This window comes from Mangifera indica, chromosome 2, assembly GCF_011075055.1.
Source record: "Mangifera indica cultivar Alphonso chromosome 2, CATAS_Mindica_2.1, whole genome shotgun sequence".
In the NCBI taxonomy this organism is placed as follows: Eukaryota; Viridiplantae; Streptophyta; class Magnoliopsida; order Sapindales; family Anacardiaceae; genus Mangifera; species Mangifera indica.
In genome coordinates, this window is record NC_058138.1 from 2,276,927 (window position 1) to 2,303,486 (window position 26,560).

At 31.3% G+C, this 26,560-nt stretch overlaps 2 protein-coding genes across 3 annotated transcripts; one reads left to right on the forward strand and one right to left on the reverse strand.

The window, feature by feature from the left end:
- Positions 1 to 9,960: 9,960 nt before the first annotated feature.
- On the reverse strand, positions 9,961 to 13,294 carry LOC123209519 (receptor-like protein 7). Of its 2 annotated transcripts, none has more exons than XM_044627599.1 (2): positions 10,363 to 13,294; positions 9,961 to 10,223 (listed from the first exon to the last, which is right to left on the reverse strand). In XM_044627599.1, the coding sequence occupies exon 1, from the start codon at positions 13,115 to 13,117 to the stop codon at positions 10,364 to 10,366; it is 2,754 nt and encodes a 917-aa protein (XP_044483534.1). In that variant the 5' UTR covers positions 13,118 to 13,294; the 3' UTR covers positions 9,961 to 10,223; position 10,363. The 2 variants fall into 2 exon arrangements, with proteins under 2 accessions (XP_044483534.1, XP_044483535.1); XM_044627600.1 differs by having other exon boundaries at positions 9,961 to 10,231.
- A 9,178-nt stretch (positions 13,295 to 22,472) lies between these two features.
- Positions 22,473 to 23,156, forward strand: LOC123201857 (disease resistance protein RPS5-like). Its single transcript, XM_044617426.1, has one exon. It carries the CDS (start codon positions 22,473 to 22,475, stop codon positions 23,154 to 23,156), a length of 684 nt encoding a protein of 227 aa, XP_044473361.1.
- Positions 23,157 to 26,560: the final 3,404 nt, after the last annotated feature.

Genomic DNA, 26,560 nt, shown 5'->3' on the forward strand with positions numbered 1-26,560 from the left:
TGATAGGAATGGGTTATGATAGTTTACTTTGCTTCCAATGGTTCCGTGGACATGCATTTGTCTGGTAATTTCTATTTTGTTTTGCAACTAAAATTATCTTACATTGGGTCGCTGTTTTTCTCAAACTTTGATGCCTATTTAGGGGTGTTTTTGAAAAGAAATCTTATCATGCATCCAAAATGATATGGCATAATGTTGTACCCAATGGTATGTTCAATATCTTTTGCAATTCATATTGTGTATTGAATTTAGATCTATTATCATTTTTGCAAGATATCCCGACTATATATTCCAATTAGGGTTGTAAATGAATTAAGTCACAAGTAACCTAATTATTGTCGAGCTAAACTTGAGCTCACTAACTCTCAGTTAAACTCTTAAAAATTTGAAATTTTGGACTTACACTCTTCAAATATTACATTTAAACTTTTAATAAAAGGGTAATTGATAAATTTATAACTTATGAGATTTAACTAGCATTTTCTATCTAGAGCTAGAGCCGACATGTCCTATCTCAAGCTCGAGCCTCCCTAAAACCCAATCGAGCATTAAAATAACTTGAGTGAATCTAACTTGAATATCTATTGCGTTAGATACTCCTTTATTTTTATTTGTTTGACCAAGGTGGAATATTCTAATATTTAATACATAAGACGATCCATTTAAACTTAGATATGATTTATTTGGTCAATATGAAATAGGGTTTAGCTTTTCTTATATTGTTCATAGATCCATTTAAGTTTTGACAAAAGGGTTTAACTTCTTTTAACTCAACCAATTATATTCAAACGGATTTTAGATTAATGCTTATTAGGTCCTTACATCTTTGATACTTCGCTAGAAATACAAATTCTTCGACATTTATTAATTGCAAACTTCTTAATATTGTCCTAATAGAAATACATTATACTAAGAATAATAATATAATTCTACAAAGATTAAATAGGTATTTCCTAATCTGAATTGTAATCTTTATTAGCTTATAAATACAAGATTTTGAGGATGAAGTTAGCTCACTGAAGGAGAAATTTGTGAGATCATCATAGAGCTTGTCTTTGGAAATCTTTCATGATATCAGTTTTGGAAGGCATCATATTGTTTGACCTAGTCCTTTTCTAGGTATTGGGATATTAATATTCCTTTTGAGTCTCATATATTTAGACTTGACAATGGGGTTGTCTCAAGGCTAAAAAATCCTGACCTGAGAGGTATAATTGTAAAAATATGGGTTATGCGTCAGGGTCTGTGAGGAAGGCCTATGGGCCTGCAAACATAAAATGAAAAAATTAGTTTTTGATTTACTGGTCCATCAAAATATCCACATAAACACAACCCGACGGCTAAGGTCGATTTATCAAACTAGAGACACCTGACCCATTGTCACATTATACTAAATAAAATAAAATAAAATTTACATTAGCTATGGTGATATTACCTTCCTAAATATAAATTTGTGAATCCAATTTTAGAACCAAAAAAATTAACAAAAAAACAAAAAAAGTCAATTTAGAAGGCAAAAAAAACACAAAATGCAGGATTTTGTAAAGAACAGGCAAAAACAAATTTATAGAAATTAACAAATGAAAAATGGCAATCAAGATTTGAAAAAAAAATATCTCCATAGGATTCCTTATTTTAAAATTTTTAATAACATCCAATTAAAGCCAAGATCACAGAATAATCTCCCGTTTCTCTAAAATTCTTCACATAAATTTCATCGCTTGGAACATTTGTCTTTTAGCCAAGGAATTTTGCATAAGTTTGGAAACCAGGGCTGCTTTTGTCCTGATTTCTTTTGCTTTCGAAAAATTCCTGCAGTAATTATGGAAACAGAGTCTGTTTCCAGGGAGAGTGGTGTCCTGAAACTGGTGTATCCTGGAGTCTTCGTCCAGCTTTACAGGACCCAATAATGGCTGCAGAAGTCATTTTACAAAACCCCAGACACTGCGTTACCCACCCGGATGTGTTCAAGTTTCCCTGGATTGTGGTCTTGAGTCAGTTTTGAAGCCTGGACGAGTCTTTTATGTTGTTCCGAATCACACACTTCGCCAGTTGATGCAACCAAAAGGAGGATCGAGACACAGGGCTTTTCCAGGGAAGGATTATTCTTCCCCTGGTCCGAAGGTTACTTCTCGGATGGAATCCTGTATTGATGAAATGGATTTATCTACCCGACGAAAAGGGCACAGTTGGATGCATAAAGAGCAAGATTCTAGTGACGTTTCCGGCGAGCTAAGCTATAATTTTTCATCGGTTTGTGAAAAATGGAAATCCTGTGGTTACAGAAAACAAAGTGAACACCAGGTGTGAAGATTGGTCTGAAGACTTTTCAAGATCAAAATTTCTTGTTGGTCGTTATGAGAAATACAAAATCAAATTCTATGAAACACAATCACTAACGTTCTGGGCTTGATTCGATTTAAAATCCGAGCAAGATAATCAGGATTATTGTCCGAAGAAATCACTAATGTTCTGGGCTTGATTCGATTTAAAATCCGAGCAAGATAATCAGGATTATTGTCCGAAGAAGCAACACAAAAACCAGCAACCAGAGCAAGAAAATCGTCAGGTCAATTTACTCCTGGAAGACGAGCCTTTGTTTTCTGTAAAGCATGACAGCAGAAGAACTCACAAAGTTCATGATTCCTTGCCAAAATATGACTTAAGATTAGACCACAGCTCTTCCCAGAAATTGGTTATGCCCTCAACTTGTATATATTTTATTTTATTCTTGACACTATACACAACAAAATAGAGAATTTTTTTTCTCAGAAATTCAATACGTATAATATTCGTATTGAATTTCCTAAGTCTCGCTGTTGTAGCTCTAAATGCCTATTTAATGCATCATAATGATACTAATGCCTATTTAATGTATCATAATGCATATTTAATGATACTGATACTGTTAATTAAAAAAAAAAAAAAACTGATACAGTTCTCTATCGCCACTACTGGATCAGGCATCTGTGTTCTGGAGAGAAAATTTAGGTGCTGCCTCTGGTTTAGTATATTCTCTAATTTCTTGCCTGTAGTAAATCAATTTGCATATCATAAACCATTTGAGGAGAATAATATGTCAAGGAAGATGCATGTATATCAAGGATGCTTGTATGTAAGATAGGGTACTGGAATTAACGAGAAGGTTACATCAAGTCTATGGTTGACTTGATTCAGAAAAAGTTGATTAAATTCTCAGAGCCCTAGGAGGTCATGATATTCGTTATTGCCTATGGAACCTGAAAAGCCCAGGAGTTGACAACGATCATACTCTGGCTCACCAAGTTTGACTGTAAAACCCAATTTCAAAAATTTTCAGCTTCCATTTTTCTTGTCTTCCCTTAATTATGAACACTGTCACAGCTGTCAGTCTATCGACTTCCTTGATCTTAGATTTTCTACCCTCGTCATTAGGTTAAAGTTTCGTTGGTTAATTCCTTGGAATTTTCATTTATGTCCCCATCTTTTGTTTTGTTAGAGTCCAGTAGGGTCGGTACAATGGCTACTGATGAAGTTCTCATTGAGCTCGGCTAGAAAGGTGTTCCAATTGTCTTCTGGCAGTTCCAGCCATGTACATGACTAGTTACAAAACTAGCAAATTTCGTAAGTCAACACGAGCACTAAAATGGATATCTGCAGAGTTAAATTGATTGCTGTACTTACAATTGCAGCTTTGTGAGTGGGTACATGTAAACACTTAAAGAGATTGACATGGAGTATAGAAAGTTGGCTCTTGAATCCAGCATTCAAAACTGGGGACGTGCACCCGCCCTCAAATGCACATCTTCCTTCATGAAGGATCCGGCAGATGCTGCACTAGAAGCCTAACCTTAAGCGACTGCTACATCTTCCTTAACAAAGTTTGGTGAATCTCAGAAGACTTTGGTTACAGAGAACAACCAACACTAAAACATAACAAAGTTGTAATATATTTTCCCCCTCTTGAAGAACAATGAATAGGCAACCTTAACTCTACAGTTCGATTGCTCACAGAAGAACATGTATATGAATGATTTACTTGTTCGCTGTATACAATTGAAAATATTCTTAATAAATTGTTTTTGAAAATAATTTTGACATGATAATAGGTAATTTCTTCTTAAAAATATATTTAGTCAGTCAAAGACAAATTATTATTCTTGTACAAGTAGTAATATCTTATAGTAATTTAAAGATTTTATAATTGCATCTTGTAAGTTGAAACAAGTACAAGTACGATATAGTAAGAGTCGGATTTTTGTAATCCCATATATATAAAAGGGGTAGATTATCATATACACATGTATGATGTCAGAAGAATAATATTGTTTTGCGAATAAATATATTGTTTTCCAAAACATTGTTGGTGCTGGCGTATGAGTTGTTTGATGGCTAGGGTGGGCATGAGATTACTTTGTCACCTTCCGGACACTAGGCTCCAAAAACGCCAAGATAGTAATGTCTCATTTGCCTAATGTAGTCAAACAAGACTGCAGCGCATCCTGTTGTTGGGTTGTTAATTTGTGTCGACAAAAGGGCAAGTGTCTTCCTTAAATGCCTTACAACAGCTAGCAGCTGCGAACTTTGGTCCTTTGCATTGGCTAGTAAGGATGGTGAAATCCAGAGACTTGAAGTCCACAGGTCCATCTGCACATTAATTGTGCAACATATTTAACATCAACATAATATTTTTCTCAATCCACATTCACATTCAACTACTGAACATACCATTCTTAGCTTCACCAAGATTTCTGCCAAACACATAATCTGTATAATTATCAAAAACACCAACACATTTAATCACTGCCACATAAAATTGATCACCCAAAAACAAATTACTGTAACTCATATTGATAAGCCTTAATTTGTTGCCTGCAACGAAAGCTGAAGAAGACAAACCCACAAACCGAAATACTAAGAGAATTGAGGAAATGCTTCTACAAAACCCCAACTACATCATGAGCGAAATAATTTTAGTTGTTTATTATGTATTCATATGTATGAGTTTATTTATATATCAATCTTACTTCTATTACAAGCAAGTGATAACCTATTTATATAAGGAAAATTAATAATTTTTATTGATTTCAAATGAATTTACATTCCAGTAAAGAACAAACTATTCAATTAATTCACATCTGACAATTTCCTAATTTGTCAAGCTGTGATAAATATAATAGATGTGGATATTGATTTCGGAATTAATTTCTAATTCTTTTTCTATTTTTTTAATTTTATTTTATAATTTCATTTGTTTCAGTGGTATTACATTGAAATATAATAAAATTATATATATATATATAATTTGGGTATACAGATAATGTATCATTATGTGATTAAATAATTTTAAATCAAAATTAAAATGACATCCAATTATATGAGGACATATCATTTGTGTATCTAAATTGTATAAAAAAAATTATGTATACATAACATTGTTTTTGTTTTTGAATAGTTGTGTTCCACAATTTCCACAATGCAAGGAATTATTAATGTGATACGAGACTCGGATAATAGCATAACTATTGGATCAGAAAGGAAAACCCCATTGTACATCCAATCTCGGGCAAAATCAAATAATGGAATTATTTATTTTATGATAATGCCACTCAGTTTCACAGTTCAATCAATAACTTCAAGTCTATTAATGAAACTAAGAAAGGCAACAGCACGTAAAATCAAACATGATTGAGGCCAACGACACTAGTATTCTGATAGACGGTTGAACACATATTCATTCCCATTATTAAAACATCATAAAGCATGCATATCACAACCGAAGCCTTAGGGTTTTCACCTGCCCACTATAGAAAATAGAGTAATGTTATACGTACCGACTTTTGAATATACACATGATTTGATTGAATATTTTCAATCATTTGATGACACATATTAATTGCATACCTATTTGTGTACTTAAAATGGGTATGCATAGTTTTATTGCAAAAGCAAAAACACCTTGTTAAGTTTATATGATACAAATCTTCTATTGTTCTGTCAACCACTCTTTGAGTCAATGCCTAACTCAAATATTTTACAGAAATGGCAAAACGAGTTTAATTGTTTTCATTTTCTTAATGACTGATTACATGCGACCCATGAACATTTCATCATGTACATGTCATATATTACATGTTTTTCATCTTAAAATCACTAGAACATGAAGAGAAAATAAAAAACCCAGCAAAGACAGTCCAGCTGAGTCATTTAAGTGGAGAATATGCTTGGAAAAATTGATTTCAAGGCAAAACTAAAACATGCATGCATATATGTGATACTAATACATACTTTTATGCATAATAAACACATTTTTGGCTTCAAAAAGGACATGAAAGGAGCTGTACTAGCTCTGATACCATTTGAAAGAAGTAGACAATGAGAAAGATGCAAAGAACATCATGCATGTAGAAGCAAACAAGAATCAAAGCATGTATTAGCAAAAAGAGAAAGATAATGGAAGGTACCCTACTCCTTTGCCTCCTGTAGGGATATAGGATGATGGATTAAACTCCTCACTTGAAGAACCTCCAAAGAATTGTACCACCAAGCCAAAAGACCTCTAAAGCCAAGAGCAAGAGAGAAGGAAGAGTGTTTAGTTCTTTAGTGAGAGAAAATGAACGCATAAAATGAGTTAGTTCACTTTAAAATGAACTAAACCCTTTCATTTATAATGGTGGCAAATGTGCAATTCTAAAATTCTAATTTGGCCCATCAAATTCTCAATTTGAAGTCTTGTCGTGCATGTATATCAATTATATACTTTCTCACCCTTATTTCATCTCACTAACATCTTAACCTTTAACATGTTATCTTTAAACCCATATAACATATTATATGATTTTTTATTATCCTTTGGAAGGTGCTAGCCAACCCTAAATAATTAATTCTCCCTCTTAAAAGCTTGGTTTATTGGTATGACCCTTTAGGTTCACCGTGATGTGACTGTGAGTCCTCTTTTGAACAATCCAAAAGTGCATCCGAAAAGTCAACGACTATGGTAAACATCTAGCAATGTACTATAGTCCCTAAACAACTAGAAATGTGCAAAATCGTCCTCACATGGCAAGGCTAATTTGTCCAGGTCCCGTGCGTTCTTTGGCTACCAAAGAGTTCTCTCAACCTCTCCCTTTTTGTTTTTAGGAAATATGGTGTGAATATCCACCAAGACAAGCCTAGATTCATTTTATTCTCACTATAATTGGAGATACACGAGCATGTGCTATTCATACACGGTCATTTATGTCACGACATGAAAATGGCAATTTCTGAATCCTCGTGAAACTATTCCTTATCCAAAAATTCAAATTCATTGACTAGGCATGGGCATGTATACCTGCATGCATAGGCATGCATGCCTTTTAAACTTAGCCAAATTACGTAGAATGCTTAGAAAAAGACCATTTTGCCCCTTCCACAACACACACAAGCGTGTGGCAACCCCACATGGTTGTGCATCACATTTTACAAACACATATTTATTTAATTACACATGGATACAAAGCAAGGCTAAAAAGACTAACATACCCTTGGATATACCTATGGGTGTTATAAGTACCATCCAAAAGGTGATGTGTCGATCAAGTACATAGGTGGCGCTAGTTGTGCGTGAACCTTAAAGGAGTCATGCATGATTGGTTTTCTATCCATGCATGAGCTCTACCTACATATTTAAGACATGTTTTTGCGTTAGAAACAACACAAAAAAAAAACCCTAGCTACAAGAAATGCACTTTCTCCCAAAGGTAAATATTCCAATCAAGAGCCCTAACAACCTCTTCACCTGGATTAACCTTCTCCTTCTCTTGTCTTTGTGCTCCACATTGATACTAAGGCATCGTCATTTAATTATGATTTCATATATGTATTTGACTATACATATGATGACTTATAGTTTATACTTTTATGATTGGACATCTTTTGCACATTTCTGATATTTGTCTGTGAAAGGCATTTCAGTAATTTTCCAAGTTTAATAAATAAGGTTTTACTTAAATATTTTATGAGTTTTATTACACATTTTATTGTATGTTTTGAATTAAATGCATGCTCAAAGTAGTTAATCTTATGACATTTTCTTCTAGATTGCAGTACTTATGGAAGAGGGTGTTACAAAATCAAATATGCTACCTACTTATTTAGAGCAGTTGCTTGAGTATGGTGGAACTTAACTAGGTAGACAGTTAAGGATTCTAAGATGACATTGATTGAGTTTAAACAACTGTTTGAGGCAGAGTACAAGGTGCTAATGTCACATGTATGAGAGCTCAAGAGTTCATAACACTATTACAAAGATCATATTCCAAAAAGGAGTACACCAACAAATTCAACAATTTGGTGAGGATGCCCTTGGGATATCGAGTTCGAAGCTAAATAGAATGGATAAGTTTATCTATGGGTTTGATCCAATAATAATCTGGCATGTCATGATAGGACCCAAAGATATAGCGAGACCTTAAACAAAGTTTTGAGACTTAAGTTGTTTTTTTGAAAGATGTATAAGGGATCAATACTAAAGCCTCAATCAAGTAGTAATAATACACAAAGGGTCAACAACTCAAGATATCAAATAAGGGCAAGAGACCATTCCAATCAAAAGGTAGCAAGAAAGGTTAGAAAGGGAATAAGAAGTAGAGAAAGACTAAGACCCTTACTTGCCAGAGGTGTGGCAAGCCACACAGAGGAGAATGTTTAGCTCGCTTATGATTTACTATGATAACAATGTAGTTGTGTTCTTTATTAGGAACAACAAGATGACTAGTAGATCAAAGCACATAGTTGATGTTGGATATTCCCCTAACAAAGGACTAAGACATATAACTTTTATAGTCTATGTTAAAAATAAAGGGGTTGTAAGGGTCTTTTAATATATTGGGTTGATAGGAATTTGATACATATATTTCTACCTAAGGACTTTTATTTAAGTTAATGAATGTTTGATCATGATCTTTGTTCTTTTATGCTTATTTTATGTATGTGAGCACGGATGATTTGTTATTACACAACACTATGTCTTAAGAATATTGATTGTCTTGAGAATGATAGTCGTAAGTGTATGTTTCATGTTTTGACATCACAAGATTACTAGTTGAAATATACATGCTTCATTGGAAGATCTAAGATTTTCTTGTATTTCTAAAACATAAAAATTAAAGAGAAATCTAGCTCAATCAATACTGAATAAGAATAACATATATTTATGATCAATGTGGTTACTAGTAATGGTAATCATGGATTGAGTTTATGTTGATAAACGGATGTAAAAATTGTTTTGGTTCATTATTAGAGGTTATATTAAATAATTAATTGTATTGTTGTTGAGACATTGTCTCTAAACTATTTTGTTTTTATAAAATCTTTTCTTGTAAGCTACTCGAAAGTTATTTTATAAAATCTCTTCTTTTCTTAAAATAATATAAAGGTATTACCCAAATGTGAGAATGTTGAAAAACTTCTTATTTTGCACTAACAAAAGAGTCATTTTATAAAATCTTTTCTTTACATAAAATAAAATAATTAGTATTATCCAAATGGAAGAATGTTAAAAATTTTCTTATTTTGAACTAGGATTCATTGATTTAATAAAAGCAAGTAGTATTATAGTCCGAAGAGGTGTTGCTGGGTTTAATATGATCATTAAAAGAACCAATTAGGTTTTACTAGGTCTTTGACAGATAAAACCAATAACCAAGATGAATCTTAATAGTAATGAAAAATTCCTATTAGGGCTTAGTCCCTTTTTAGTGAAACTATGATTTTTTAAAATGGGTGAATTTGAGTCAAGTTAACCCAACCTTGAATGTATGTTTGGCTTAAATATCTAGAGAGTAAGAAAAACTCCCTAAACATGAGGTCGTTTCTCTCTATTTTCATTATGATTCTTACAAAGAATATTTTTTAAAATTAAAATAATGTAATGATTAATTGTTTTTGAGATGGAATTAATTGGTTCTTTTTACATTTGATTGCACAAGTTTTTAAAGATAGTAGTACAAACTTTAATTACATCATAGACAAAATACATCTCTTCACATCACAAGGTTGATATACATCAATAAAATCCTAAAGTAAAATCATAACCGCGTATTGAAGTTGGTACAATGAAAATTTGAAATTTCTTCAAGTTGTTTGAGGCACAACATTATTAGATGCTATATATATTTGACTACAAATGATGAATCCTAAAATTTGGCAATCCTTTATGACATTGATCTTCACACCTTACCTGGTCACCTAGAAGCAAGTGTCTGCATTGCTAAAATGAGAATATTATTAGTATATAACCATATAATATTAATAGTAAAACTAAAAATCTAAGTCAATCAATAATGGAGATCCTAAATGTTTAGACAAAGAAAAGCAGATGTATAATTTAACCAAACTAACCTTATGAAGAGACCAACTTTTGCTTAGTCTTCTTATTACGTCTTCTAGTCCTCTCACATCTCTTAGTACCTTTATTAATCATCCTTAGAAGCCACTGCAATTTTCCTGTTGTGAGGACTTGATATCCTATAAATAGGCCGAGGGGTAGTCCGCATCCATATCCCATCATAACAAACTTCCATTCACACCATCCTGAAATTTTGAGCTTTTCACCATGGAATATTGATGATTGTGGTTGTGTTGCCTCATCAATATTACATTTTTTTGACAACATAAATCCACACAATCCTGGGTTTCCAATGTATGAATCATTTTCAAAGGTGTTGAATTGGTTCGCTTGAGGAATAGGTCCCACAAGTTGATTTTTTGATAAGTTTAACTTTGCTAGAAAGGTCAAACTTACCAATTCCCTTGGAATTACTCCAACAAGCTTGTTTGAAGATAGATCTAAAGCTTCGAGTGCAATTAAGTCTCCCAATGACGATGGAATATGACCAGTTAGACTATTTTGAGAGAGATTGAGGAGTCGAAGTGAATGAAGTTTTCCAATTGAGCTTGGAATTTCTCCATGAAAGCAATTGTTTGAAAAATCAATGGTAGTAAAAGTAGTAAGAATTTTCTCCAGATGGATTCCAAAACCTTTAACTACCATCTCCAGGGAATCTTGATAATATGAATCACCCATATAATTCAATTTCTTTTTTTCTTCATCAAGATTCATCATAGCTTTTAGATTCTCAAAAAACCTTACTGACAAATAGCCATTAAAATTGTTGTGTGAGAGATCTAAAATTCTCAATACTGAGAAACCACTATTAAATTTAGAAGAACCCCAATCAGAACCGTAAAAGTTGTTGAAACGAAGAACAAGAACCTGCAACTTGGGAAGATCTCCCAACCAATAGGGGAAGCTATCATTTATGTTGTTGTTTCCAAGATCTAAAACTTCAAGCCTTGAACAATTAACCAAACTTTGTGGGATTGGCCCTTCAAGTCCATTACCGTTGAAGTTAAGTGTCTTCAAATTATTGCCTGTTGCGAATGCTCTAGGAATGTCTCCATGCAGTCTATTTTTTTGTACATCCAAGACATGAAGACTACTGGAGTTTACCATGCATTCGGGAATCGTACCATTCAAGTTATTATTTGAAAGATCTACAACTTGTAATATACTCATATTGCACAACTGAGGTATTTCTCCTGTCAAATTGTTGTTTGACAATGAAAGAAACTTTAAGTAAGGAGGTGCAATTGGAAATGGTGCTTGAATGGAGTTAGAACGAAGGTCTAGATATTGAAGATTTTTCCATGGAATGTGATCTAAGGTTGTAAGAAAGTTGTAGGAAAGATTTAACCAGTGCAAACTTTCCTTTCCAATGTTCCACATCCACTTAGGAATCCGGCCATGGATTCTATTTTCAGAAAGGTCTAGCCAACGCAATTGATCTAATTTTCGTAAAATATCAGGGAACTCTCTCAAGTTACAAGCAGATAATCTCAACGTGGTGAGTTGTAGAAAAGAAAAGTTACCTTTGAATGAGGTGCTCAAAGATAGATTGACTCGAGAAAAGTCAAGCTCTCTAAGTTTCTTAAGCTTTGAAAACAAGTGAAGATCAATAGCACTCGAATTGTCCAAAGAAAGAACGAGAGTAGTTAAATTAATAAGTTCAAACATTGAACTTGGAACTGATCCGTGCAATCGATTGCCATCTAAATAAAGACTTTCCAATGATTTACTATGAAATTCATTTATAGTGCCTGTTAATTCGTTAAAACTCAAGTCCACAAATTGTAACGAAGGTAGTGTGAATAACCAAGATGGCAAAGACCCATTGAAAGAATTACTATATAAAGAAATATAAACTAAAGTTCCAAATGTATTTACATGAGAAGGAATTGGACCAGTTAATTGATTCAATGAAAAGTCTAAATCAAAAAGATGACTCATGTTCAAAATCATATTAGGAACTTGACCTCCAAAATTGTTAGATGAAAGGCTCAAATGATTAAGGTTTGAAAGGTTTCCAAGTGAGACAGGTAATACCCCATAGAGATCACAGTCTGAGGCATCAAAATGTGTCAAGTACTTGAGATTTCCAAGAGAACTTGGTAATTCTCCTGAAAAAGCTGTGGAAGACACATCCAAAAATTCAAGGGGGCTACTCCAATTAAACATAGGTAAAACACTTGTCAAGTTGTAATTGTATGCTAAATTAAGGGTTTTTAAACTTGGTAGGTGGAAGATGCTATTTGGAAAATTTCCTTGCAATTCACAAGAAGAAAGACTCAAAAAACATAAAGAAAAAGATAAATTCATTAAGCAACTTGGTACTACAGTAGACATGTTAACATAATCAAGATGAAGTACTGCTAATTTGGTCAAATTTTGAACTAACCCCTTTAAGGTATTTGTTTCAATTGAAAATTCATAATTTTGAGAAACATCAAGCACAATCAATTTAGACAAGTGGGTGATTTCAGAAGGAATTTGACCAAAGAAGTTTGAGCACGAGAGATTAAGATGTGTCAAACTAGACAAACGATGAAAATCAAGAGAAATATGAGAAAGATTGAAATCATTATAAGCTAAGTTTAGCCTTTGCAAATGATTTAAAAGGAAAAGACTGGTGTTTGAAGGAAAACTTCCATGAAGTCGGGCACAACTAAGGTCGATATCAATCACATGGCCTGTTAAAGAATCACATGTGACACCATCCCATAAGCAGCAATCCTTATCCTCTTTCCAAGACATCATTTTTGGATAAGAGTGAGGATATGGTTGGAAAAAATCACAAGCGATTGAAGAGTAATTGTTGAAAGAAAAGAGTTGTTTAAACTGGAGCAATGCAGAACTCTGGTCACGAGAGCAGAGTGTTGCAGAACTCTGAGAACACAAAAATAACAACTGAATGCATAGAATATGATAAGCACTCATTAGACAACCCATTTTTCTTGAATGATGAAACCACAAGAACATACAGGGTTTTAAATAGAAAAAAAAATGAACAGTCAATATTGTCACCATTATGATGTTATGATGTCATTAGTTCTTTCTTATTATTTTAATTACTAATAAGAAATAGTTGTTGAGGAACCCCTTGCAGTTTTAATAATTTAATTTCTCTGAAAATTCAGTTTAGAAGCAATTTCTTATTCTAGCTACTTCAAAAGTTTCAAATATATTCGCTGACTGGGAATTATTCAAAGTACATGTACCATTTTATTTTCCAAGTGGAGCATGACAGACAATGCAATTAAATATTTACTTTATTCAGTAGAGTATTCTCAGTAGAAAATAACGTTGTATTATTGAATTTAATGCTTAATATTATCACACAAAATTAGGCTTATAAAATTCAATATGTTGTCAAACAAATCTATTACTTGATCTTAATATTAAAATTATGTGCACCTAGTTTTAAGTATTTAATTGGGTATTTACATAATTTATTATAATGTGATGATATAATTTTGAATTAAAAATAAAATAATATCAAATCTCATAATAATATACTATTTGGGTATCAAATTAAGTATTTAAAAATAGAGACACATAACATTGCTCATTTGATTATCAATGTTATCTCTTATCATTCAGTATAAATAAAAAAACAACCTAATATACTAGCTTGATAGAAGAGAAATAGAAAAGAGAAAAATTTATATGGACGTTGTGTGATGGGAAACGAGAAATAAATTTATTATAAATGTTTTTTTTTTTTTTCATCTTAATCATCTACAGACTCCATCAATACTTTGGCTAGTAATTGAAAGTCTTGGTCTTCCAGAGTATGATTTTCAAGTGGTACCAAAGCAATTTAATGCTGACTATTCTTCACAATAATAGCTTGCTCTTAGGTTCATACACTTACAAACACGTTAGACGACTTCTGCCATAACTTACATACTGGGCATCCAATTAGTCTTGGTCAATTAACTATAAAACAATATTGTCTACATTATTGATAATAATGTTACCGTGAGAAAAGGGCAAGAAGACTTATTCCCACCCAATAGAAGAAAATTAGTTAAAAGAAATCTTTTATAATGACACGGTGTGATGGGAGACGAAGAAAATAAATTTATAATAACCTATATATATATATATATATTTTTTTTTTCATGTAGTCCTTACATAGATAGTAAAAATACGACTTCATTCATACTTTGGTCTTCGTGGATGGTATCATTTTCAAGTGGTGCCAAAGCAATTTTATGTTGACAATTCTCAAGAATAATAGCTTGCTCTTAGGATTATACGTTGAGAAACACGTTAGAAGACTTCTGCCGTAACTTACATAGTGGTTTCCAATTAGTCTTCATCTCTTGACTAGGAAACATCAATATTTACATCATTGATATATTGTTACAATCATGCATGCCGTCAGAAATGGGTAAGAAGACTTCTTTCGCTTGGAAATCTTGTTATTTATCTTTGAAAATCTCAAACATCCACCTGTGGATGGTTAGAGTTAACAGTTTTAAGAACAAAATTGTTATTTTCTTTGTGATATTAAAAATAAACTAAAATTTAATCTCTTTTTCCTCCTAAACCCTAAAAACTAAAAATTCCCCCCCATGCCAAGTTTTAAAAATTTAATATGTTGTCACACAAATCTATTACTTGATCTTAATATATGGAATCATCATAAGTTGATGTTTGATATATTGCAAGGCTTAATTTTTCTTGTAATAATATAATTTATAATTCTAGTCTATTTTGGTAGTAGTAAACTTATGATTTCAAGTCTTGGTATTGGTGGACTTTAGAGATTCCAAAGTATCATTTTCAAGTGGTGCCAAAGCAATTAAAATTGTAATATTTAGTTGATTGATGAAGATGTATATCTCATCACAAATTAATCTTTTATCCTTCATTTTAATTTTTTTTTTTTTCAGCCCAAAAGCTTTTAATATATCAATTATTTGTTCATCCATTAATAAATCAATAATACTGTTATTTCCAAAACTTAAATAATCGCTAAATTATTGATATATGCAAGCCGTGAAAAATGGGCAAGAACACTTCTTCAATTGCTTACTCTGTACATTTTTTACTCTCACATTCTTATCCAAATAAAATTATATGTATGTTAAAGGGAAAATACATCACACCCCTTTTATTCCGAAAACTATTTCGTCACAAAAGTACAAGGAGAAAAAAGGTTAAAGGCCTTATCCTCACCCAAGGTTTGTTGTTTTTCCAAACTCCTACCCACTAACTTTTTAAAACTCAAACGTTCATCAATCAAAAGTTAAGTTTAATAGTTTTTGTTACTCTAAGGATTAAATGACTATTTTATCCTATATATGATGAAATAACCAAAATACTTTTCAATTTAAATTATTAATATAATGTACTAATCAAGTCATTTAATTTAAATTACCAATTTAACCTTTATCATATACATAAGTAAAAACACCAAAGGCACCTCCTATTGTTAAAATTTTCTATTAAAATAGATAAAAGACTAACTTTGACCATTGCAACTAATGTTTTATCAAAGCAAATTACGCCAAATAAGATATTAATAAACTCTTAAAATTTTTAATTTTTGCACTTACATCTCTCTAATTTCATTCATTGATTTTGAATAAGATTATGATCTTAATTTATGTTTCCATGACTATCATAAATGATATCACGAGAGAAAAAAAAAACTAGTTTGATTACATTAAAGTTATGTGCACTTAATTTTAAGTATTTAATTGGGTATTTACATAATTTATTATAATGTGATAATATAATTTTGAATTAATGATAACATAATATCAAATCTCATAATGATATATCATTTGGATGCCAAATTAAGTATTTAAAATAGAGACACATAGCATTGCTCATTTGATTATCAATGTTATCTATTATCATTCAGTATAAATAAAAAAACAACCTAATATGCTAGCTTGATAGAAGAGAAATAGAAAAAAGAAAAATTTATATTGACATTGTGTGATGGGAAACGAGAAATAAATTTTTTATAAATGCTTTCTTTTTTTTTTTCATCTTAATCATCTACAGACTCCATCAATACTTTGGCTAGTAATTGAAAGTCTTGGTCTTCCAGAGTATGATTTTCAAGTGGTACCAAAGCAATTTAATGCTGACTATTCTTCACAATAATAGCTTGCTCTTAGGTTCATACACTTACAAACACGTTAGACGACTTCTGCCATAACTTACATACTGGGCATCCAATTAGTCTTGGTCAATTAACTATAAAACAATATTGTCTACATTATTGATAATAATGTTACCGTGAGAAAAGGGCAAGAAGACTTATTCCCACCCAATAGAAGAAAATTAGTTAAAAGAAATCTTTTATAATGACACGGTGTGATGGGAGACGAAGAAAATAAATTTATAATAACCTATATATATATATATATATATATATATATATATATATATATATTTTTTTTTTCATGTAGTCCTTACACAGATAGTAAAAATACGACTTCATTCATACTTTGGTCTTCGTGGATGGTATCATTTTCAAGTGGTGCCAAAGCAATTTTATGTTGACAATTCTCAAGAATAATAGCTTGCTCTTAGGATCATACGTTGAGAAACACGTTAGAAGACTTCTGCCGTAACTTACATAGTGGTTTCCAATTAGTCTTCATCTCTTGACTAGGAAACATCAATATTTACATCATTGATATATTGTTACAATCATGCATGCCGTCAGAAATGGGTAAGAAGACTTCTTTCGCTTGGAAATCTCGCTATTTATCTTTGAAAATCTCAAACATCCACCTGTGGATGGTTAGAGTTAACAGTTTTAAGAACAAAATTGTTATTTTCTTTGTGATATTAAAAATAAACTAAAATTTAATCTCTTTTTCCTCCTAAACCCTAAAAACTAAAAATTCCCCCCCCATGCCAAGTTTTAAAAATTTAATATGTTGTCACACAAATCTATTACTTGATCTTAATATATGGAATCATCATAAGTTGATGTTTGATATATTGCAAGGCTTAATTTTTCTTGTAATAATATAATTTATAATTCTAGTCTATTTTGGTAGTAGTAAACTTATGATTTCAAGTCTTGGTATTGGTGGACTTTAGAGATTCCAAAGTATCATTTTCAAGTGGTGCCAAAGCAATTAAAATTGTAATATTTAGTTGATTGATGAAGATGTATATCTCATCACAAATTAATCTTTTATCCTTCATTTTAATTTTTTTTTTCAGCCCAAAAGCTTTTAATATATCAATTATTTGTGAATCCATTAATAAATCAATAATACTGTTATTTCCAAAACTTATATAATCGCTAAATTATTGATATATGCAAGCCGTGAAAAATGGGCAAGAACACTTCTTCAATTGCTTACTCTATACATTTTTTACTCTCACATTCTTATCCAAATAAAATTATATGTATGTTAAAGGGAAAATACATCACACCCCTTTTATTCCGAAAACTATTTTGTCACAAAAGTACGAGGAGAAAAAAGGTTAAAGGACTTATCCTTACCCAAGGTTTGTTGTTTTTTCAAACTCTTATCCACTAACTTTTTAAAACTCAAACGTTCATCTATCAAAAGTTAAGTTTAACAGTTTTTGTTACTCTAAGGATTAAATGACTATTTTATCCTATATATAATGAAATAGCCAAAATACTTTTCAATTTAAATTATTAATACACTGTATTAATCAAGTCATTTAATTTAAATTACCAATTTAACCTTTATCATATACATAAGTAAAAACACCAAAGGCACCTCCTATTGTTAAAATTTTCTATTAAAATAGATAAAAGACTAACTTTGACCATTGCAACTAATGTTTTATCAAAGCAAGTTATGCCAAATAAGATATTAATAAACTCTTAAAATTTTTAATTTTTGCACTTACATCTCTCTAATTTCATTCATTGATTTTGAATAAGATTATGACCTTAATTTATGTTTCCATGACTATCATAAATGATATCACGAGAGAGAAAAAAAACTAGTTTGAGTACATTAAAATTATGTGCACTTAATTTTAAGTATTTAATTGGGTATTTACATAATTTATTATAATGTGATAATATAATTTTGAATTAATGATAAAATAATATCAAATCTCATAATGATATATCATTTGGGTACCAAATTAAGTATTTAAAAATAGAAACACATAGCATTGCTCATTTGAAAGTCTTTGGCTAGTAATTGAAAGTCTTGGTCTTCCAGAGTATGACTTTCAAGTGGTATCAAAGAAATCTAATGCTGACTATTCTTGGCAATAATAGCTTGATTTTTAGGTTCATACACTTAAAAACACGTTAGAAGATTTCTGCCATAAATTACATACTGGGCATCCAATTAGTCTTGGTCAATTAAATATAAAACAAAATTGTCTACCGTGAGAATATTGTTACCTTGGGTACCGTGAGAAAAGGGCAAGAAGACTTATTGCGTACCGTGATAATAATGTTACCTTGATAATAACTAAATATGTACTAGCTTGATAGAAGAAAATTAGTTAAAAGAAAAATTTTATAATGACATGGTGTGATGGCAAACGATGAAAATAAATTTATAATAACCCTTTCTTTTTTTCTTTTTTCATGCAGTCCTTATGCAGATAGTAAAAATACGACTTCATTCATACTTTGGCTAGTAATTTAAAGTCTTGGTCTTCATGGATGGTATCATTTTGTAGTGGTGCTGTTGACGATTCTTGGGAATAATAGCCTGCTTTTAGGATCATACATTGAGAAACACGTTGGAAGACTTTTGGCGTAACTTACATAGTGGTTTTCAATTAGTCTTCTTCTCTTGACTAGAAAACATCAATATCTACATCATTGATATATTGTTACGATCATGCATACCGTCAGAAATGGGCAAGAAGACTTCTTTCGCTGTCACATTCTTATTGAAGTAGAGTTATATGTGAAGAGAAATATACCAATTATACCCATAGTTTAAGGAAACCACCTTTGTGACTAAAGTCCAAAAAAATTTAAAAAAAAAAAAACCAAAGACACCCCTGCCCTCTATATTTTCCATTAAAATACATGAAAGGCCAAGTTTTGCCATTCCAACTAATGATTTATTAATGCAAATTACAACGCCATATATGCTTGGGTAACTAACTTTTGTGACAAAAGTATAAAAATCTCAAACACTCACCCATGGATGTTTAAAGTTAACTATTTTAAGGGCAAAATTATCATTTTATTTGTAATATTAAAAATAAACTGAAATTTAATCTTTTTTCCCCCCTAAACCCTAAAAACAAAAAATTTCCCCCCTACGCCAAGTTTTAAAAAGTGACATTTCCCCTCTAGGGTTTAGTTTCCAGATCTCTGATACCATCATCAGCTATGAAGAGCTCCAGACACCTCCTCTTGCTCTGGTGGCCAAGCTTCTCTTATTTGGACACTAGAAAAAAGCCCAGCTTCGTTGGAGAAGATGATGTTTCGTCTTCCCTAAGGAAACATCGTCCTCCCATTGGGTTTAGGACTATTGGTTGGACAGAGTGATGGTGAGAGAGTGACCGTTGGAGGAAGACAAAGGAGATGTCCCTAGAGATGTTGTCAGAAAATGAAAAAAACCCTAGGGGGAAATTGTTACTTTTCAAAACTTGGCCAAAGGGGGAGATTGTTATTTTTTAGGGTATAGGGGATGAAAAGAGATAAAATTTTAAGAGGTTAGGGTTTTGTTAACTTTAATTGCCCATGGGTGAGTGTTTAAGATTTTTAAAGATAAGGAGTGAAAACTTGAAAAAAACAAATATTTTGGGTGGGAATAAGTCCTTTGGCCTGTCAAAAATGTTACAAAAGAGACTTAGCAATTGAACTCAAGTGTAAAAATATTATAGCTAATTAGGGTTATAAAAAAGTTGAGTTGGGTTCGACTCAATTAGCTAACCTCAAATTCAAGCTTGCAGTTGATCCGTTTGTTGAGCTCATGAACTTATAGTTCAACTTAAGTAAATTATCAATAAATTCTTAAAAGCACTATTTTGAAAACCGGACCAAGCCGTCCAGTCTGGTTAACATTAAAAGTGATTTATTTGTTAATATGGTCAAACTTGATCAAAACCAATGAACCAGATAAACCAATCAAAACCAACAGAACTAGGTTTAACCAAAATTTAGGGTATTTTTAGAAAATTTAATTATTTTTGAGTAATTTGATTATTTTATATTAGACTAGATGGATTTATAAATGTCTATAAGGAAAACATAAATTCAAAAATAAAATAAAAAAAGAAATAAAGGTATTTCATATCTATTAAAATGTCTTTTATAGACAATGACTTATATAATTATGTTTTTTTCTTTTCTATATCATGAGATGAAGACATTTTTTTATCTAATTGTTTTATTGAAATCAGGTGAATAATTGTCATTCCTTAAAAATGAAATGTTTTAATCACCATAGGTTTGAATATCTTGATTGATTTTGTTTTTTGCAAATTTTTAAGCAAAATTTGTTGGTTAACTAATATTATTTAGAAAATTCATTATAATTTGATAATAAATTGAATTAGTTGGTTCTTGATCGAACCGATTGAACCATGAACCAGTGAGATAATTGGTTCAATCATTTGTCCGATTTTAAAAACATTGCTTAAAAATTTAAAATCTTACACTTATTCCCCTACAATCCTATTCAATACTTTGAATATGAAGATAACTAATAAATATAAATATTGTGCTGTTTAATTGTAACTTTTTAGTTAAGCTGGAATTACTTGTACTTATCTTGGGTTTGAGCCAAGCAATACTTGCCTCAACTCAGTTGTTGCCCTATAGTTGACCACTCCAGTATAAAATTTTAATATAAATTTTTTGCAAAAGCTTTATAAATTAATAAAACAAGATCATATTTAAACCAGGTTAACATAACTTAGACAAAAAATTCTTGTACAGGAAGAAGAAAAAAGTTAATTTTATTAGAAGATTGGGTGAAAATTTTTAACATAAGATAAAATTAGAAAAATATATAAAATTAAAAAAAGTGATCATGAAACGCAATCTCATTATCCTCGTTGGGTTTCTTTTTTCAATGAAACTGTTTGTATTTAGTTTCGAATATTTAATTAAATATTTAAATTATGTATAATCATGTGATTAAGTGAAATTTAATTAAAGATAAAATAACACTCAATCATATGATAATATTTCTAATATTTCATCTATATATCCAATTGAAAGCAAATAACATTATTTCTTTTATTTATCATTTTATTACTTTTTTACCAGTCTTTAAATTTAAAAAATATAATATTATTAAATATACAATAATATCACAAAAAAGTTATCTATATGTTGTACTGATACTTTTATATTTTATTGCTTCAGTATTATAATATTATGTTCTTAAAAAGCTGAGTATAAATGTAAATATCTAAGTGGTGTCTTAATGTAGTTTAATACATTTCTGTATTTAAAGGCAAGTCTAGCATGAAATCTCAGTCCCGCCTTGCGCCATTCATTTTAATGGAAAAATTGAACGGCAGGCAAGTTTAGCTTGAAATTTCATTTTAATGGATTAACGACAGGGATTATCTTTTGTATTTTCATACTTTTGTCACAGAAGTGTTAGTTTCCCGAGTAATAGAAGGTGTAATTGGCACTATCCTGTTTGAAATTATAAACCTACTGAACCACTTTCTAAGTTAAGGATCTTATCTCTAGTATTTATGGTTATGTAGAGAAGTACATAAACCCTTAAAATCATACGGTTAATATATGGTCACTGAAGTTATGTCATATCTTTTTTCAACAAATGGATACAAATAAAGAAATGAAATAGCTGCTGAAGAGATTTCTTGTTACCAGTTAATGTACACAATTTAGAGTTTTATGTAAACAAGCTAAAGAGAGAAGTTGTATGATTAAGTTGTTATGGTGGTTGTGTCTCAAACCCCAATTATCATGAATATTCAAGCCGAAATTGTTGAAATGCTAGGTCTGACTTCACTCTCAATTTACTCTAAATCAGCAGGAGCAAGTGTCTTGTGGCAGAGAATTAAGAAGGAAAAATGAATCCCCATAATATTGGATGATGCTTGGAGAAGGATTCAGTTGGTTGGGAAGGACCATGGAGGCTGTAAGATCATGCTTACCTCTCGAAGGAAAAATGTATGTGATCAAATGGGCTGTAATAATACATTTATCATTGGAACTTTGTCAAAACAAGAGTCACGGGCGCTATTCAAGGAACTTGTTGTAATGAATGTAGAAAATTATATTATAAGCTCAATTGCAAGAGAAGTAACTGCTGAATGTGATGGTTTGCCAATTGCAATTGTGACTGTAGCCAAGGCACTTAAGAACAAGGACATGTATGTGTGGCTCGATGCCTTACAACAGCTTAAAAGGTCAACATCAACAAATATTGAAAGGATGCATGAAAATGTAATTTCATCCTTGGAGTTGAGTTACACTTTTCTTGAAAGTGAGGCAAAATCTATCTTCTTATTTTGCTCTGTATTTCCTGAAGATTTCAGAATTCCTTTTGAAGTCTTAGTGAGTTACTTAACAGGTTTGAGATTGTTCAAAGACCTGGAGACAATTAAGGATATTAGGGTCAGAACACATGCTATTAAAAGTAACCTTATCTCTTCTTTTCTATTGATTGAACATGAAAAATATGAAAATCATGTCAAAATGCATGATGTAATTCACGATGTTGCACATATGATAGCATGCAAACACAACCCTACTTTCTTGGTGAAGGCTGGTATTAGTTTGGAAGAGTGGCCGCAAAGAGATACATTTGAAGATCTCACAAGTATCTCATTGATGTCAAATGATATTAAAGAGATACTGAAGTGATAGAATGCCCAAGTTGCAGTCATTACTACTGCAGCAAAATTCCAAATTAGTTTTCCTTGACAATTTCTTTCAAAGAATGAAACATCTTAGAGTTCTAGATAGACCTGGCCACGGTTCATGAACTGTCGGTTTCGGTTCGGAACCACCGGTTCACGGTTCGAAACCGATATTGAACCGTCAATTCTAATACATGATCTTGATTTAATTTTTAAATTATTAATTACAATAATTGAAAATTAAAAGAAAGGCTTGGACTTAATTTTTCAATTAAGCTTCCTACGTATCTTCTTGGGGTTTAGAAGAATCAAAGCCTACGTAGTTCTCTTACCTTTGCATATCTAATAGCTGGTAGTAGCCCCTTACCTTATCATTCACCTCCACTATCTTGAGTATTATTTCCCGTCGTCATCGAACTATCCGTAGTTAAATTAAACGATTCTTCATTGAAGTCCACTTTCATTTCTTGTTGGCGTAATTCGGCTCTTGTCCAATCGTCCACGCATACTTGAGCTTCAATATATTCGGGAGCCAAACTTGATCGTCTCTCATCCAATATATTACCCCCTTGACTAAAAGCTTGTTCTACTGCGACAGTTGATACTGGTGCTGCTAGAACTTGTTTAGCAATAGCTGCTAATATTGGAAAAGTTGATGCGTGTCGACTCCACCATTCTAAAACTGGAAAGTCTTTACCTATATTGCTGTCACCAAACTCAAAAATAGTAGTTAAATAAATATCAAGCTTCGAGGTGGAGCCTAATGTTCCTTTTGGTCTTTTGCCCCTTTACATCATAATACGATCACCATAACTCATATTTTGGGTTGATGATGGGGCAATAGGTGGTAGAGAGGAAGAAGAACCACCATAAATTAATGCATATTCAGCATAAATTTCTTTAATTAAATTCATAATATTAGTTATACTTAATGGAATATTAACTTCATCTAATTGCAAACATTCATAATATAATGTCAAATAATTTGTGACACCATCTAATTTAAATCTAGGATAAAAAAAACATGCAACAAGAAAAAGTTTTGGAATTATTTTATAGTAATTTAACCATTTTGTTTTCATTAAAGAAACAACTTCTTGTAGAATAATATCTTGTTTGGCTTCTTGTAAAGCTCCAATAATATTAACAGCTTCATTTAAAAACAAATGAGAAGTGGGATAATAAACCCCACTTAAAGTATATGTTGCATTATTAAAATTTCTTAATACATTTAAAATTTTTTTACAAATATCCCAATGTTGGGGATATAATATAATTTGTGGCACATTTTGTGAAATAAATGAGCATAATAAATCCCTATAATCAAATGACTCGTTGAGTAATTCATATGTTGAATTCCAACGAGTCGGCATGTCTTTAGGAAATTTTTTTAGTCTTTTATTATATTGTTTAGAAAATTTATCCCATTCTTTCATAGTTTGGGGATGTGTCCATAAATATGAAATTACTATTTTTATTGGACTAATAAAATTATTAAGACAAAGTAAACCATCTTGTACACATAAATTTAATACATGACATGCACATTTAATATGAAAAAATCTACCACCTAAATTAGGTTTACAAATATCAATTAAATCATTTATTGAGGCAGTATTTGAACGTGCATTATCAAATGAAATTGAAAAAATTTTATAAAGTAATTTATATTCTTCTAATATTCCTTTAATTATTCTATAAATATTATCAGTCGTATGTCGTTCATCAAACACCCTAAATGATAAAATTCTTTTTTGTAATAGAAAATTGTCATCTATCCAATGACAAGTTATACCCATATAAGAGTGAACTTGCTAATGGTCACTCCAAATATCACTACATAGAGATACACGTCCACTAAAATTTGTAAAAAATTGAATTAACTCTTTTTTTTGTTTTTTATATAAACTAAATAATGTTTTTTTTAATGTATTTCTTGGAATAGTTTTATGTGCAGGATTTAATGCAGTTTTACAATAATTATTAAAACCTAAATTTTCACCAAAACTAAATGCTAAATGATCTATTGCTTTCATTTTTGCAAATTCTTCTTTACTTTTATTATCACTATACATAAATAAAGATTTGTGTGTAGAACCATACTCGGTTATTTGTGTTTGGCCTCGGCTTTGCCCCATTTTTTCTGGATGTTTTGACTCCAAGTGCCTTTTGAATGTCCTGTATCCACCTCCTTGTTTGAATTTGTAAATTTGCCTACAATAATTGCAAGCAACATCGAAATTACCATCTTCCTTTTGCATTTTCTTGAAATGAATTTTGAAAATATCGGATGTAGAAATTTTTTGAGATTGTTGTTCCATCTCCATCTGTTGTTGATGTTGTTGTTGTTGCTTCACCTCTTCATATTGGTTTTCACTTTCTTGTAAATGAAAATCATCTATAAATTGATTTTCATTCACATTTGATATATGTGAATATTGACCAAATCTCCTATTACAGGAAGAATTTTCACTACTTGCCATTTTTTGATAATAAATAAAATTAATTATATAAATAAATTATATGATTAATTATAAAAGATAATAATAAATAATAAATAAAATTAATTATAGAAATAAATTATATAATTAATTATGAATTGTATTAAAAAAATGAAATTGAAATTAATAAAAAATTAAGAAAGAATTTAATTAAATTTAAGAAAATTTGACTGAATTGAAAGATTGAGAGAATATTAAGAGTTTAAAGAATGAGAATGAGAGTTTGAAGGATTGAGTGAGAGAGTAGAGAGATCGAGATTTGAGATAATAGAATTTGAAGGGGTATATATAGAAAAAAACTTTTTTGAAAAAAATTAAAAAATAGGGGGGTGAATTGAAATTCTAAAAATTGCAGGGGACCAATGGTCCCCTGCAACTTCTCTGAAAATTGCAGGGGACCGTTGGTCCCCTGCAATTTTTCCTTCAAAGCCAACGGTTCCCTGCACAGGGAACCGTTGGCTTTTTAAATAAAATTCAAAAAAAAATCAAATTTTTTTCGGTTTAGCACAGTAAACCGCCGGTTCATAAACCGGTGTGAACCGGTGGTTTCACGGTTCCAATTTATGTGAACCGAAACCGAACCGTAGAACCGCTGTTTCGATTCTGGTTCAGTCCGGTTCCGGGTGTGCCGGTTCCGGTTCCAGTTTTTTCGGGCCGGTTTTAGTCCAGTTCACGGGCCAAACCGGCCCGTGGCCAGGTCTAGTTCTAGATTTGAGTGAAACTCAATTATCGCAATTGCCCCAATCACTTTCTTTTCTTGCAAATCTTAGAACATTATATCTTAATGGTTGCAAATTGGGTGACTTATCCATAATTGGGGATCTAAGCAAACTAGAAATTTTTAACTTTAATGGTTCTAATGGTAGGGAGATCCCTAAAACTTTTATCCGATTAACTCATCTAAGAC

What these genes read in the sequence shown, in the direction of transcription:
- LOC123209519 (XM_044627599.1), bottom strand. Translation starts at nt 13,117, where the DNA reads ATGATGTCTTGGAAAGAGGATAAGGATTGCTGCTTATGGGATGGTGTC.
- LOC123201857 (XM_044617426.1), top strand. Translation starts at nt 22,473, where the DNA reads ATGGGCTGTAATAATACATTTATCATTGGAACTTTGTCAAAACAAGAG.